Raw genomic sequence first — 15,040 nt, 5'->3', positions numbered from 1 at the left:
CCTGCCTCTGCCTCCCGAGTGCTGGGATTAAAGGCGTGCGCCACCACGCCCGGCCTTTCTTTTCTTTTTACATTAATGTAATAAAAATTAAAAAGAAGCAGCAGCAGCTAGTGAGATGGGTCAGTGGGTAAGGGTACTTACCACCAAACCAATGGCTTGAGTTGGATCCTCTGAACTAATATGGTGGGAGGAGAGAACCGACTCCTGCTAACTGTCCGCTCACTTGCACACATATGTAACCACCAACCCAATAAATGCAACTTAAAAAGAGCAGCTGACACAACTATACCAAGTGAATATATCATAATGACATACACAGTATGAACACAGTTAGAAACTTTACCAGAATTTAACTCTCACCCCCAAGGAAATACTATTTGGACTCAGAAGATAACAGGTGAGGACAGGCACATGACGGTAGGGCCCACATGACAGTAAAAGCCATGATACTATATTGTTGGACTTCTAAAGTCTCCAAAACGACTAGAAACTTCTGTTAAGCCACCAGTAGTCTATTTTACCCACTGCAATTGAGACACTAACATAACTGATAAAAGAGACTGTCAAACAGTACCTCTTCAGTGGTGCGATTGCTGTGCCGTTGGTAAGTAAGGGAAGACAGGCTCAATAGGTGGGTCTTTGTGATCAAGGGATCAAGGCAGTGGTCAGCGTTCTCTTCAGTGGGGGAAGCCATCAGATGAACAGTCACCTGACTTAAGTCACTCACCATCTGGGTCACACTCCACTCAGAAATAAGGCGCCGCATCACTGTGCCAGCTGAAAAAAAAAGCAGCATATATTCCATGCAGAATGTTTGAAAGTTATGTGAGAAGAGGAGAACGGAACCAAGAAGAAACCCAAGGAACAGACTAGGAGAAACAGACCCTCTGGCCTGACCTTGAGGTATAAGCCGCTGAGTTCCCCGAGTGAAGACATGGCCCTGATTGCACTCAATCTGGATGCCCCGTTGCTGGGCAAAGGAAGCCCAGTAATGTACCTGATAATGAGAGAGACAAAAACTGAAGAAAGGATGGCAGAAGAGAGGACTAAGATTCAACATATTAGAAAATAAAAAGCACTAAGAAAGGAAAACCCAGTTAACTACTGTTAGATGCTGAGTCTAACCTGTAGCTGGGGAAACAGTGCAGTATAGGAAAGCTGTTTGTAGTGCTGGCCAAGTTTCTTCTTGCTGGGCTTCAAGTTATTAAACAGTTTTCCTCTACAGATAGGCCTTGTGATGCTAGTCCAAGTTGCCCAGAAATTCTGCATCCAGCGCAGGGTACTACTATACAGCAGAATTCGGGGCTGGGATATTGCTACAAAGAAAAGGACAGACACATTCAAGCTGTGGTTGACACAGAGGTGAGGGAAGTGCTTCCCTAGCTTCACTTTTAGAGATTAAAAAACCCACACACCCTCCTCATATGCAGTGTCCCCAGCACTTCTTTCAAGGATCTAAGCTCTCTGCTTTCACCTACTGCCATGGTCTAAATGTTTGTTCTTCCCCCACCCGACTCCCTACAGCCAGATATTTAGGTTAAAATCCTAAACTCCAAGGTGATGGAATTGATGAGGGAAGCTGACAGCAAGGACAAAGATCTTATGATATTGATGACAAAGGGTGCACTTCACCAGACAACTTCCATCTTTAACTTCCTAGACTATACAACTTTGAGAATATCCACTGCTCATAAGCAACACAACTTATGGTTTTATTGTTAACAGCAGTCCAAAACCACCAATTCTCTTGCAAAGGTCCCAACCTAAGCTCTGTTCTGTCCTTCTGTCCCATCCCTCTTTCACTCTAAGTGGTCAGTACCCAAGCCCATCCTCCCACTGTCCCAGGCCCAAGTCTCACTCCCACTATGGCGAGTCAAATCCATCTTGATGGAGAGATTGAGGTTCTCAGAGCGGAAGGCCCGGTAGGAGTCATGGAGCTGGCCCAAGGGTACCTCAGGCAGGAACTCTGGGGCCCTCAGAGTGACACTGTGATGATCATGAGGATTCCCGTGGCACAGCCACTGTAGGTCCAGTGTCATGCAGAGGTCAGGCAGGTGAAGGAAGCAGCAGTCGTCATACCTGCCTCACAACGGAGCCCCAGCCCTCAGAGACTTGGTCACTTGCTCCCCTTGGCTCTTCCCCTCTCCCCCACCCCGACTCCCCCATCCAGTTAAGGCCCCCACCCTGCACTCCACTCACTTAGAAGCTGTTCTTACGTTGACATCCAGGTCCCCTCTGAACTCAAACTGACCAGGTTTCCAATGAAAAGAAAGGTGGCTCCACTCCCAGTGCATGTTCTCAGTTGTATTATAGGGGTCCTACAATGACCCACCCGAGCCCAAAGAACGAGGGTGAGCTACAGACAGACAAAAGACCAAGCTTTCTCTTCACACCCCACATGCTGTGCAGGTCCCAACTACACCATCCCAACAAGGAAATGACTCCACGGAGCCCCTCACCTCAGTGGCCAGCTGATGCAGGTTTGCTTGTTCAATATCCATATGCCAGTCCCCATGGAACAGAAGACGGCTCTTATCCCACCAGGGCAAAGGTGGGCTGGGGTCAGCTGAAGGCTTGGTCAAGAGGTCCACACACTGACCAATCAGTGTCCAGGCTGGATCCCAACATGGGCCCCACACCACTGTGTACTGGAAGATTTCCGCTAGGGTAGAGGAATGCAGGCTTACTACAAAGCACCTCTCTGGTCTTCCTTTGCTCCAAAAGGACCTCAGATTATCGTCTACCCAAGGCCCATAAATACCCCTCAGCCAAACCAACTGCTTCCTTTACTCACAGTGGAAGTCATGGTAAAACTTGAGTGGGGGCATGTTTCTTTCTACTGCCACGTTACCCCAGGGAAGCCCCAAGTGCAGGATCTGACGTCGACGGGAGCATGGCTGGCCACTCTGCTCAGTGCCCGCAAGTCGACCCATTAGCCGCCAGTCCCGGATCTCAAACAGGTACCGTGGATAGTCTCTGATCCGAACTATTATTAGACAGCAGATGAACACTGGTTGTTTACGTTCACACATGGTTTCCCCCCCTTGCTTGTTTTACCCATCTATAGTCAATCTAGAGAACAAGGGCTGGCAATTATGTAGCAAAGATAAAACAGGTCACAGAGACCACTAGGCAAAGGTGAGGGACAGAGAGAACATGAAATTCAAGAGCCACAGTAGCCTCACAAAAGCCTGTGCTCATTAATATGTCAGCAGAGTAGTTTCAGGGTGGAAATCAGGAACAAAGAAAGGAAAGCAGAGCTGTCTACTCAAACCAACTGTGGTTCCCAATACAGCCGAAACCTAGCTCCTTTGCAATCACTCAGAGAGCTCCCTGGCACTCACAGGACAGATACCAGGCTCCACGAATAAGATGCACTTACCCAGAAAAGTTTTGACATTGCACTTGAGCATACGACACCACTGAGTGACAAGATCCATTCCTTCAGCAGGAAAAGGGCTTCCAGGATCAAGTTCTCGAACCTGCTCTATCACGTGCTCGGGCCCATGAAAAGATGCATCTGCTAGAGCCACCAGCTCTAGCCCTGCCAGGCTCCAAGTGAGCAGTGCACGGCGCATGGGTGTGTTGCCATAGAGACGACGAGAGCGCTGGATGTAGATTTCAATGTTTTTGCGTTCCAAAGAGGCGTAGAGCTCCTCAATTTTCCGAGCTGGCAATAGCTCTCCATGCTGCTTTCGCAGGGCAGCCACTTTGGCATCTAGCAACTGCAGCCTTTTGGCACTCTCCTTACTTTCATCCTTCATCAGTTCGTAGTTATCATGAAGTTTCACCTCAAAGATGTCATCCAGGAAAACCCAAGAAAAGTGCTGAACCTTTAGGAGTAAATCAGGTGGGAGAGGGGCAGGGCTTGGAGAAGCCCAAGCATGAGTTCCTCGATGCAGCCCCTTTAGCCATTTCTGAACTCCCACAGCCTCATCCAGAGTTCGAGAGAAGTCATATTGATAAGGAAACTCCACTGAGACTGATCCGAGGGAAAGAAGCCAAACCCGATTGCGGAGGGTCTGTAGTGTAGGGAAGGGGTTCCTGTGAAGGATCATCTCTTCTAGCTCAGGCAGAAGCTGCACCTCTACCTCCTTCAAGTTGAAGATGCTATTGCCATCAAAGCCAGCAGCCAACTCGGGACAGTAAGCCTGCAGTGAGCCTCCATGCCGGTTCAGTGACACACTCTCTGCAGCCAGGGTAATGAACTTGTCCTCAGCCACGAAAGCTGTTAGCTTGGCAGTGCTCACCTCCAGGGTCAGGGTGAGCAGCCGCCTAGGCAGGGATGACTCAGGGAGATGGTCTTCTGGCTCCCAAGTGGACTGTGGAGTGTTTAGTGAATGGGATTCAATAATCTCAGGAAACACAGTAGCTCGTAAGAGGTCTCGGCACTGTAGAGTGGCCCTGACATGTTGGTACAGGTACATGTGATCTGGGGGGCTCCAGAGTAAAGTCAGCCCTGCACCACACTGAACCTTTAGGGTGTAAGAAAAGAATGTAAGTCACTATGACTCAGGACAGTAGAAGTAACAGGACTACCACACATGCCTACCAGGTTCATGAATTATAATTCATAAGTCCTTCCTAAGAAACCACATTAACTACTGCCTTGTTGGTTCCCCTTAGCACTAAAGTGCTAAGTTAATAGTTGTCATTTGTCTCACACTTATGAGCACTTACACTTTTGGATTTTCTTCTAGTAGATTCTAAAATGCCTTATAAGTTTGAGGCATATGTTTTCTTTGGTAGTTACCATACTAAAACTAGCATACACACATTAATAATCATTTTGCTTTATGTTTCCACATAGAAGTTACCATTCAATGAACACCATCCATAAACAAGTACAACTTGAAATGTTTCGTCAATGAATTAGATGACCTGAGTCCTAAAACACAACGTAAAGTACTAGCCACACAGTATAACACAGCAACTGACTTACTATGAATATATGTCCTGGGCATCCTGAGAGACAAAGTCAGTTCTGAATAGCTCAAGGGATGAGAAATTGAAATACCAAGACACAGGGCTGGTGAGATGGCTCGGGGGATAAGAGCACTGACTGCTCTTGTAAGTCCTGAGTTCAAATCCCAGCAACCACATGGTGGCTCACAACCACCCGTAATGAGATCTGACACCCTCTTCTGGTGCGTCTGAAGACAGCTACAGTGTACTTACATATAATAATAAATAAATCTTTAAAAAAAAAAAAGAAATACCAAGACACAGATGTTCTCTTAAGTTCAGTCTCTGAAACGCAACCTCCTCAGTTTCCTAAGGAATGCCTCCCTTCTCCTATGAAAATCCCATACCATCTGCTACTCTGTGGAGAAAGACACTGGAAATCCTCCATTATAAGATCCCTTCTAGCCTTCTAAGGACTTCCATAAGTGTCTTGTGTGTCAGTATGGATGGATATTAGAGGGTAACTTTCAAGAGTTAGTTCTGTCTTTCCACTCCTGGGAACTGTCAGGCCTGACACCAAACATGTTATTTACTTAAAGAGCCATCTCTCAGGCCCTCACCTCCCCCGACCCACAGATTTATGTGTATTACTTACATGTACACAAAATAACATGCTAAAGTAAGAAGTCAGAACCCCGATGACTGGAGCTATGGGGGATTATGAACCACTATGTGGGTGCTGAGAATTGAACCTACAAGTCCTTTACAAGAATGAAGGTAAGTGCTCTTAATCACTGAGCCATCTCTCCAGCCCCAACTATTTTCTGTTCTGGATTTTTGTTTTTTGAGATAGTTTCTCTGTATAGTCCTGGCTCACCTTGAACTCACAGAGATCCACCTACTTCTGTCTCTAGAGTCCAGGGGTTAAAGGCGTGTCACCACCACTCAGCCTCCCACTTGTTTGGTTTTTTGTTTTTGTTTGTGACAAGGTCTCTCATTAAACCAGAAACTTGCTGTTACAAACCTGCTGTACTGTGTGACCAGTACTTTTACACACAAGGCCTGTGAGTCTCATGATCCACTTGCTCCATCCTTCAATGCTAGAGCTACAGGCCTGGCTTTTCCATGGGTACTAAGAGTCTGAACTCAGGTCCTCTGTAGCACTCACAGCAAGTACCCTTAACTGCTCAGTCAAATCCCACCCCCCCACACACGTATATCTATGTGTGTGTGTGTGTATATATATATATGTCATATATTTGTGTGTTATATATATTACACACACATTGAAACACTTATAATTAAAATGATTTATCTGCTATCACCTTTAAAATGACCCCAGAGCTTGGGGTAGGGAAAGCTAAAATGGGTACAGCTGCAACAAGATATTTACAAAAGAGAATTTATTGAAGCTGGAAATATGAAAATTTAAATGGTCTCTATTTTGCATGTATTTTTAAAAACACAGTAAAATGATTAAAATCTAAGAAGTAAGGAAAGATGGACACCAGCTGTCCTTTTCCTTTATGTTTCACAACATTAAAAAAAAAAAAAGAATGCTTTAAGTGATCCAGTCTGGCCCATAGCCCTAAAGCATTACCTCTAGAGAGCGGATGCTGCTGTGATAGGTGAGGGAGAGCATGGAGAGACCCAGCACTGGCGTGGGGATGTCAGGAGCCTTGCAACAGGGCTGCATCTTCTCTGTGACTGATTTTACTAATGCAAGCACAAGTCCTTGAATCCCCACAGTGGAGGTCTCAGCACTACCCAAGACAGTCAGTGTGTCCAGTCGTAGCTCTGAAGCACCTGGCATCAAGAAACCAAGACATTCTAAGTTCTGAAGTGACAACCTGTCCTTTGTCCTTTCTTATCCCTTTACTGTCTTTAGTCCCAACACTTGCCCTAAGTGATTCCTAATGTTAGGAAAACTTTCTCTTCTCTTACCTAACTAAATCTGGCAAAGTCAATAAACTTTCTCAATGTCTACAATTATCCATACATCATTTACTCCCCAGAACTATACACAAGAAAATAAAAAGCTGGTTGCATGCCTTTAATTCCAGCATGGGGAGGCAGAGTCAGGAGAATCTGAGTTTGAGGCCAGCCTGGTCTACTTCAGTTCTAGAACAGCCAGGGCTACACAAAGAAACACTATCTTGAGGAAAAAAAAAAAATCAAAAGACACACCACACAGGCCTCAGCCTCTGATCATACCAAGGTTAAGTTTTTCCCATTGTGCCTTTTTTTTTTGGTTTTTTCGAGACAGGGTTTCTCTGTGTAGCCCTGGCTGTCCTCGAACTCAGAAATCCGCCTGCCTCTGCCTCCCGAGTGCTGGGATTAAAGGCGTGCGCCACCACGCCCGGCTCCATTGTCTTTTTAAAATACTTCCTTCTTCAATAGATACTAAGAAGTAGCACAAAGTTTGTCATTCAAGCCTTTCTAACGTTTTTGTACCTCTAACAAGAAGGCTTCCCAGATAATAAGCTTCCTTAATGAAAAGAAGAATTTCAGCAGACTTCTTGTTCCACTTACCAACCAGTACAGAAAGAGTGAACAGGTTCATGTCTTCCACCTTCAAGTCTACCTTCCACAGTAAGGTCACAGATTCCCCAAGTGAAGATTTCCTAGAGACAGCTGACTTTTCAGATTGTGGAATCACCAAGGAGAGGATTCGAGACAGACACTGGGCACAGATGTCTGATATTTCTACCTGAAGTCCTCGAATAGTACAGTCAAGAAAGAGAGTATTGGACTGGGTGCTGGACAAGCCCAGGGGCTGGTTATAACTTCCCTAGAAAAGAAAGGAAACCCACTGAAACCACGCCGATGCAGTTAGGATACCCTGGTGCAGCCCCCACACCAAGGGCACACTCAAGCCTCAGACGCATGTCAGGACAGGGAGCTCCTCGGGCCCTGACTCACCACAGCATCCACCTACCTGTAGTGTGAAGGAATCCAGAACAAGTGCCTCGCCCCAAACATGCATATTAGGTGGATGTGGTGCCCGCTGAATGTGGGAGTCACTGCCCACACGCCAGCAGAGATGATCTACAGTTAGCACTGCCCGCTGATGGATGCTTTGTGGCCGGAGGTGCTGGTAGTCTGAAACACAAGGTAAGGAGGTAGCCAATTAAGGCACCGTGGCCATGAAACAGGCATAGCTATAACCAAAGGGCAAATCCTCATTCCCTTCCCATCCCTGAGCCTTACCCAGGGAGATGGAATTGAACCCCAAAGCAAAAGGTGGTGTATCTCCAAGCTGAATGGAAATGCTGACATTGGAGACTGAGGTGCTGAAGATAATGGGAGCCAGGATCTGAGGGAAGGTTCTGCACAGGGATAAGACTGACATCATTATAATAGCCACTTCCTGCCAAGGAACAGAGTTCTCAGACTGAGAACTCAGAGTTGACAGTTTAGTTTTGGGCCTGGCCACAGCTACAAAGTAAAGTGCTGTTCTCCCCATGGTGTTCTGAAGGAACAGCAGAAAGACATGAAGACAAAGTTTAAAAAACAAAACTGCCCCGCAGTGGTGGCGCACGCCTTTAATCCCAGCACTCGGGAGGCAGAGGCAGGCCGATTTCTGAGTTTGAGGGCAGCCTGGTCTACAGAGTGAGTTCCAGGACAGCCAGGGCTACACAGAGAAACCCTGTCTGGAAAAAAAAAAAAAATCAAAAAAAAAAAAGGACAAAATTACAAAATGTACACATTGACAGCCAAATATAACGAATAGGGCAGCATCACAGGGTTCATCCTAGTCACAAGAAGCATCCCTTACAAATCCCTTTCTGTGTGCAGAGCAACACACACACCCACTCTGCACAGCTCACAGCCCAGCTCACAGTCCAGGGCAGGTGGGATGCTGTTTCTCACCCCAGTCCGCTTCTCTTATGTAAGTAAGGCACTGTGCTGGGTACCAAGGATGAAAACATAAAAATGACATCCTTCTCGAAAAAACAGAAAAAAAAAAAAAAAAGGTATCCTCATACCAACAAAGGATATAATCCCTGTAACAGGGAAGATATATATACAACAGGTTTGCTTCTGAAATGAAGATGTACGGAACTCAGACAATTAAATCTATAGTTAACACAAGATGTCACTTTATGGCTAAAAAGAGTACACCTGGTGAGAGGTAACTTAAGACTCACCTTTTCTTCCTTTGTTTAAGATTAGGTGAACTGGCTCCTTGGGTCTCCAGTGCTAGCATAAGCAGCCAGTGAGAGAACTCCTGGTGTCGGTAATGAATGATACAGGTGTTCAGAACTAAAGAAGCTGAGAGGTCGATGGTGGTCACCTGGGAATGAGAAGACCCCAAGTATGGGTTTTATCCTCAGAACTGGCCATGCATCAACATGAAGAGAGCAGACATAGGTTCTTGGCAGCTACCTGCACATTAGCCTTGAGGGAGTTGAGGCAGACAATTCGTTGGCGACTCTGAGACAGCAACAACCCGTCTGTAAGAAGCCAAAGAACAGATGAGGGGAAGCCACAAGGTATAACTAGGAAAAGGACAAGTGCAGGCAAAAGATGAGAACACTGCCATCAACACTTTGAGTCAGGGATATCTCATCTTCTCTCCTTCCACACACAGTGATATTAAACCCAGTAGGGCACTAACACAGAATGCCTGGTCCTCCCATCTCTTAGTACCAGTAACCCCTTCCATGAACCTTCCAATAGGAGTTCAGTGCTCATCTGTGCCATATCATAGTTTGCTGTGAAGCTTCGAAGCGGCAGTTGGTCCTCATCACGGTGGTACAGGAAATGCAGCAGCTTCAGTGTCCAAGTCAAGTGCCTGAACCAGAGAGTCCATGTCAGAACCAGCTGGCATGCCTCTCCTTGCTCTCCACAGACAGGCTCAGGGAACACTAAGACTAGCCATGGGATCACCCTCAGTCTGGGTGGGTCCTTACCGTTTTTGACTGTTCATAGACAACACCACACTTGTGTTTTCCATCTTCACCTTGACTTGGTCTGGCAGCCGCTGGAGGAGGTACAGGCCAGGCAGAGTTGGTTCAGCAAAGTTCTCAGTCAAATCTGGAAATAGGAATGAATAATATACATGAGAACCTGATTAGTCCTTAACATTCTCAAATTCTCCCAGCCCTGCCCCTCTTCAGTCAAATCCTCACATACAGGAAGGTAAAAAGATAAGCAAATGCCTAAGTGGGTACAAGACCCAAAACATCACAGACCCAGGTATCTGATATACTTCTGTTCCCAGACTCTAAAACGCTAAAAGCATAAACAGTAAGGTGAATAGTAAGGTATAATGGAGAAGATATGGACTTAACTGTCAAATAATTTACACTCACTTTCACTAACTATAAGACATCAGCCAAGTCAGCTAACTAAAATGTTCTAGGCCTGTTTCTTTAGTTGGAAAAGAAAAAAAAAAAAAAAGGTAGTAATGATACATAAAACATGCAGTGCTAACTCACAGTAACCACTAGATGTAAGTTCTTTGACTCAGAACACGGAAATACCTACTTCCTCTCTCTCTACCTAAACAAAGGCCATTGTGTCTAATGATTCACACCTCAACAAGGGGCCAAGTCACTGGTTTTTCTACTTCCAAAATAATCCCCAAGACTACAGCAGGCAAGAAACTCAATGACCGAGGCTTTACCTGAACAAGAAACAGATTTGGAAATCTGGCCTGGGCCATGACACAGTAGCTGACTATGGAAGAGACCTTCATGCAGCTCAGCATGGAGTGTCCACACATCCACAGTGACAGCCGTCAGATGCCAACTGCTGACGCTGACCTGTAGGCGCAGGTCCAGGGCCAGTGAGAGCTCTACCAGGCATGTGTCCTCCTGTGAAGGGAGGTTTAAAGTTTTAGGTCAAATTGGAATGGTCTGGAACCAGTGTGGTAGTTCATACCTATAATCCTAGTACTCAAGACTAAAGCAGGAGGCCCACCATGAGTTCAAAGCCAGACTGGGCTACATATCAGGCAGCCATAGCTACACATGACAAAATCGTCTCCCACAAAACAAACAAAGCTACAATGGTTAGGAATACTGGTTGAGCATTGCCTTAGGAAAAACCCTTAAAGGCACAGAATCTAACAACACAAGAACCCTAAGCTCCTTCATACCCATGCTCAAGAGGCCATGAAGCCCCCAAATCACCCTGATGCACTCACCAGCTGACCACTCTTCAGGACTTTGCTATTGATCTTTGATAGGTTCACTTTACAGATGAGACTGGGAAAGAAAGAAAAAATTAAAAGCATTTAATCCAGGGGTGGTGGCATAGCTCTTGAATCCTAACACATAAGAAGCAAAGGCATGGGGGCTGGAGAGATGGCTCAGTGGTTAAGAGCAGTGACTGCTCTTCCAGAGGTCCTGAGTTCAAATCCCAGCAACCAATGGTGGCTCACATCCATCTGTAATGAGATCTGATGTGCTCTTCTGGTGTGCGTCTGAAGACATACATATAATAAATAAATCTTTAAAAAAAAAAAGAAGCAAAGGCTTGTAGGGTCCTGTCAGTTCAAGGACAGTCTGATCTACATATAAAGTTTTAAGAAACCCACGGCTTTATAGTGAGACCCTGCTTCAAAAAACAAAACAAAAAACTCTTGACCCCTTTCCTCGCTACCTCTTAATTAATCTGTTGGGTAGAAAAAAACAGGGCAAGCAGAACAGCCAGTCTTGGCTTCTCCTCAAGACTGCACAGAATGAAAACCTGCACAGAATGAGAACCTGACATGTAGATAAGGAGGCTTCGACATTCAGTTTCTCTCAAGCAACTCCAAACAGGGATACTATCAGCCTCTTCTACCTACCACTCACCTCTTCCCATCACTGTCCAAAAGAAATCTGCTTCTACTGATCTGGATGTGCCACAAGGACTCAGAGGTAGCCACCTTAAGAACCATGATGTTTATGGCATCGACATGAATGGAGAAGAGCTGGAAGGATAATAAAGATAAGCAATAATTAATGTAAAGGCACCACTCGTCCTTTCCAGCTGAGAATGGAGATCTTAGCTTTTATCCCTCCAGATAGTAAAATAATCCCCCACCGGATCACCCATCCTCCCCAGTCCAAAGCCAGCCAACCATCTCTGAAATGCAGTTGAGCATAGCAGAAGTGGGGCCCGAGAGATGGCTCACTGAATAAGAGCACTGGCTGTTCTTCCTGAGATCTCGGGTTCAATTCCCAACCCCACAGAGCAGCTCACAAGTGCCTGTAACTTCAGCTCCATGGCAACCAACACTCTCTGCCAGCCTCTTTGGTCAATGCGCAAGTATCCTCGCGTGTGTGCACATGCACGCACACACGAATATTTAATTTTTAAAAAGAGTAAAAGTAATCTCACTTGGCAGAAGATCTTCAACAAGGATGGGCTGAGGGATAGTTCCTTTTGCTCCACCTCTGTGTTCTGAGAGAATGGGGCAGACAGGCTAGAAACCTTCTGTAGATCTGTCCTGATGCGCACTTCTCCAAAGCACAATGCCACATAGTGTCTGCCCAGAAGAGAAGCCTCATTTTCATCTGGTCCATCCCTTTCAGAGCAATCTCCTTCCCTCCCTCACACCCTCTCCCAGTCCCATAATAGCTCAAATAACAGAGGAAGTTGTTTTCAGCATGTCTCACAAAATAGCACTTGGACTAATAGGAGACTCCAGCAAGAACGTCCCTCCCACCTCGACTAAAATGTCTCCGTAGAAGAATTTTACTGTCAAAACTCAACCTCAAAATATTCCTCAAGGGCAGAGTAAGGACACAAGAGTACTCACGGCAGATCATGGCTAAGGAGTTTGCTGGAAATCCACAAGTTGTCAATTTCCTAAAATGACAGGAAAGACAGCCGTGTACCTGGTTGCTAGGAAGTCAATGATGGGCAGGTTTATGAACCAGCAAAAGTCCAGAGTCCCAGGAGAAGGGAGTTCTATTGGTCCTCTTTCCCTGGTTTCTCTGATCAACATGGCTATCCTGCTCATCATGATGATGTTAGCTGAATTTGCTTAGCAGTTCTCTTTTTATGAACAAGTTGCCACCCTATTTCCTCTCTTAAATTAGAACAGTGAGTTTGCTGTTTCCTGTAATCTTTCTCTGTTTTCTTTCAGATCTTTCTTCCATACGCTGGATACTCTGTGTCATTTGTTTGGTACTAGATACTAAAGAGGACCCAGCAGATACCAGGCTCTACCACTGAACCACTATTCCAGCTCATTTTAATTTTGAGAGAAGCATTCACTAAGTTGCCCAGGCAGAGCTTGAACTTATAATTCTCTTGCCTTGGCCTCTTGAGAAGCAAGAATTACAGGTTTATACCACCAGATCTAGTACCATAAACACTTGAAACGACTTGCATCAATTGCAGAGTCCTCCAAGTAGCTCCTAAGATCCTCTTAACAATAATAATAATAATAATTAATAACAACAAAAACAACAACAACAAGGGTGGAGTTAACTAGGAAAACTACCCATGAAGGAAGCTAAAGTTTGAAATCCCCATCCAAACCAACACACACACACCACACTCCCGCCCTTCTCCTCTCTCTCTGTCTCTCTGCAATTCCCGGAACTCACCACCGTCTGCTGGTGCTGCTGAAACTTAAGACTGACATTCTGGATCCAAAAAAATCGGAAGGAGCCAATCTTTAGCTCTGCCTGCAACTTGCGCTGACACCACCTGGTGGCCAACCGGACCACAAGCCACCTGCATAAAAAAACAGTTGGATTAGAAGACCCTCTCCCCTGTTTAATTCTAGAAAGGCCTTGCAACGGGTGGGATCCTGAAGCCGGATTTTTCTTAGGATCTTTACGATTTTCCTAAAATATTTCTCTAGTCATACTCATTTAGGCACAACAACCAGGACTACGGGCCCCTAAATTCAAACAAAACTAAGCAAACGAAACTCACCCTCTAAAAGTGGTCAAAAAAAGAAAAAATAAGCAAAGAAACCCTCAAATCTTTAGAAACTCAAAGTAAAAAGAGGTCCTCAAAAGGCAGTCAAAGTGAAGGCAGTCGTGTTAAATACGTCATCGCACACTCCTTAGAGGGTCCCGGTCTGCGTCCCCACCCTGCAGCCTTTCCGAGAAGGCAGAGGTCACTCTCGGGACTGCTCAAACACCGCTCTGCCCTAGCCAGCCAGTCCTCCCGACCTCTCTGCAGGGCGCGGCTGCAGGTGCCCTTCGCAATCTGGAAGAGGACACGGAGGCGAAAGGAGCAAGCAGGAAAGGGAGACCACCGAGGAAGGCCCCCTTCCTCACACGCAGACACTCGGTTCCCGGACTGGGCATTGCTTCGGGCCCAGCCTGATGCTTCAGCGCCCCTGCCCCCACCTCGCTTCCCCTGGCCTCGGCTGAGCGCCCCCTCCTGCTCGCGCCCCCTCCGCCTAAGGCGCCCGACCAACCCGCGCCTCCTCCAGCCGGTCTTCCTCGTCCCCCCGACCCTGTGGCGAGAATCCCCTCACCGGCCTAGGAAGAGTGCGCTAAGCGCAACCAGCAGCAAGACCAACAGCGCGGAGAGAAATAGAGGCATTTAGGTCCGGGTCCGGCCCGGCCTGGCCCCGACCCCCGCCATGCCGGGCCCCGACGCCGGAACCGCACAGCGCCGCGGCGGGCTTCGGCCGCGCACGCACACGCAGGGCGAGGAAGCGTTGGTGAGCGCGCGCGTCTCCCCGCCCCGGCGGCTCATCGACCAGCCGGCTGGCTCCCTCCACGACCCGCCCCGACTCGCCCCAACACGCGCGCGCGTGCGCGAGCCCTGAGGGCCGACCAACGGCTTGCGCGGAGTGGAGGCGTGGCTCCGGGGAGGGAGGGCGGGGCGGACCGCGAATGCGCGGTCCTGCCCACTACGCCTAGATTGTAGCCTGCGCGGCACGCCGCGGAGCTCCGGGTTCGCGCTGAGGCGGGGGTCGGAGTACGCACGAGCTCGCCCGGCGATGACCAGGATGGGTCATTTCCACCACTTTGAGGTTCCACTTCCAAAACGCATTCCCTAGGCCATTAAGACCCCCGCCTGGGGCTGGTGAGATGGCTCAGTGGGTAAGAGCACCCGACTGCTCTTCTGAAGGTCCAGAGTTCAAATCCCAGCAACCACATGGTGGCTCACAACCATCCGTAATGAGATCTGACTCCCTCTTCTGGTGTGTCTGAAGACAGCTACA

The 15,040-nt window shown here is 47.2% G+C and overlaps 1 protein-coding gene across 2 annotated transcripts in view; it reads right to left on the bottom strand.

Annotated features, from left to right (window-relative positions):
- Kiaa0100 (KIAA0100 ortholog) overlaps positions 1-14,517 on the bottom strand; it is a 29,225-nt gene extending 14,708 nt beyond the window's left edge. The window contains exons 1-23 of one of the 2 annotated variants that reach the window (XM_021178263.2): positions 14,345-14,517; positions 13,458-13,587; positions 12,662-12,711; positions 12,241-12,388; positions 11,712-11,830; positions 11,060-11,120; positions 10,538-10,727; positions 9,822-9,945; positions 9,579-9,703; positions 9,295-9,362; positions 9,057-9,202; positions 8,116-8,234; positions 7,844-8,007; positions 7,438-7,696; positions 6,506-6,711; positions 3,383-4,475; positions 2,795-2,986; positions 2,460-2,662; positions 2,200-2,318; positions 1,859-2,079; positions 1,126-1,316; positions 898-997; positions 575-777 (exon numbers count right to left, since the gene is read on the bottom strand). In XM_021178263.2, coding sequence (XP_021033922.1) covers positions 575-777; positions 898-997; positions 1,126-1,316; positions 1,859-2,079; positions 2,200-2,318; positions 2,460-2,662; positions 2,795-2,986; positions 3,383-4,475; positions 6,506-6,711; positions 7,438-7,696; positions 7,844-8,007; positions 8,116-8,234; positions 9,057-9,202; positions 9,295-9,362; positions 9,579-9,703; positions 9,822-9,945; positions 10,538-10,727; positions 11,060-11,120; positions 11,712-11,830; positions 12,241-12,388; positions 12,662-12,711; positions 13,458-13,587; positions 14,345-14,412 — 4,299 coding nt within the window. In that variant the 5' untranslated portion in view covers positions 14,413-14,517. Of the gene's footprint in view, positions 1-574; positions 778-897; positions 998-1,125; positions 1,317-1,858; positions 2,080-2,199; positions 2,319-2,459; positions 2,663-2,794; positions 2,987-3,382; positions 4,476-6,505; positions 6,712-7,437; positions 7,697-7,843; positions 8,008-8,115; positions 8,235-9,056; positions 9,203-9,294; positions 9,363-9,578; positions 9,704-9,821; positions 9,946-10,537; positions 10,728-11,059; positions 11,121-11,711; positions 11,831-12,240; positions 12,389-12,661; positions 12,712-13,457; positions 13,588-14,344 lie in introns of those variants that run through there. The other variant, XM_029483293.1, reaches the window with a different exon arrangement.
- Positions 14,518-15,040: the final 523 nt, after the last annotated feature.

The sequence above is a fragment of the Mus caroli genome, chromosome 11 (genome assembly GCF_900094665.2).
Source record: "Mus caroli chromosome 11, CAROLI_EIJ_v1.1, whole genome shotgun sequence".
NCBI classification, from domain to species: domain Eukaryota; kingdom Metazoa; phylum Chordata; class Mammalia; order Rodentia; family Muridae; genus Mus; species Mus caroli.
Note: the sequence above shows the minus strand (reverse complement) of the source record. Positions and strands in the feature narration are given on the sequence as shown.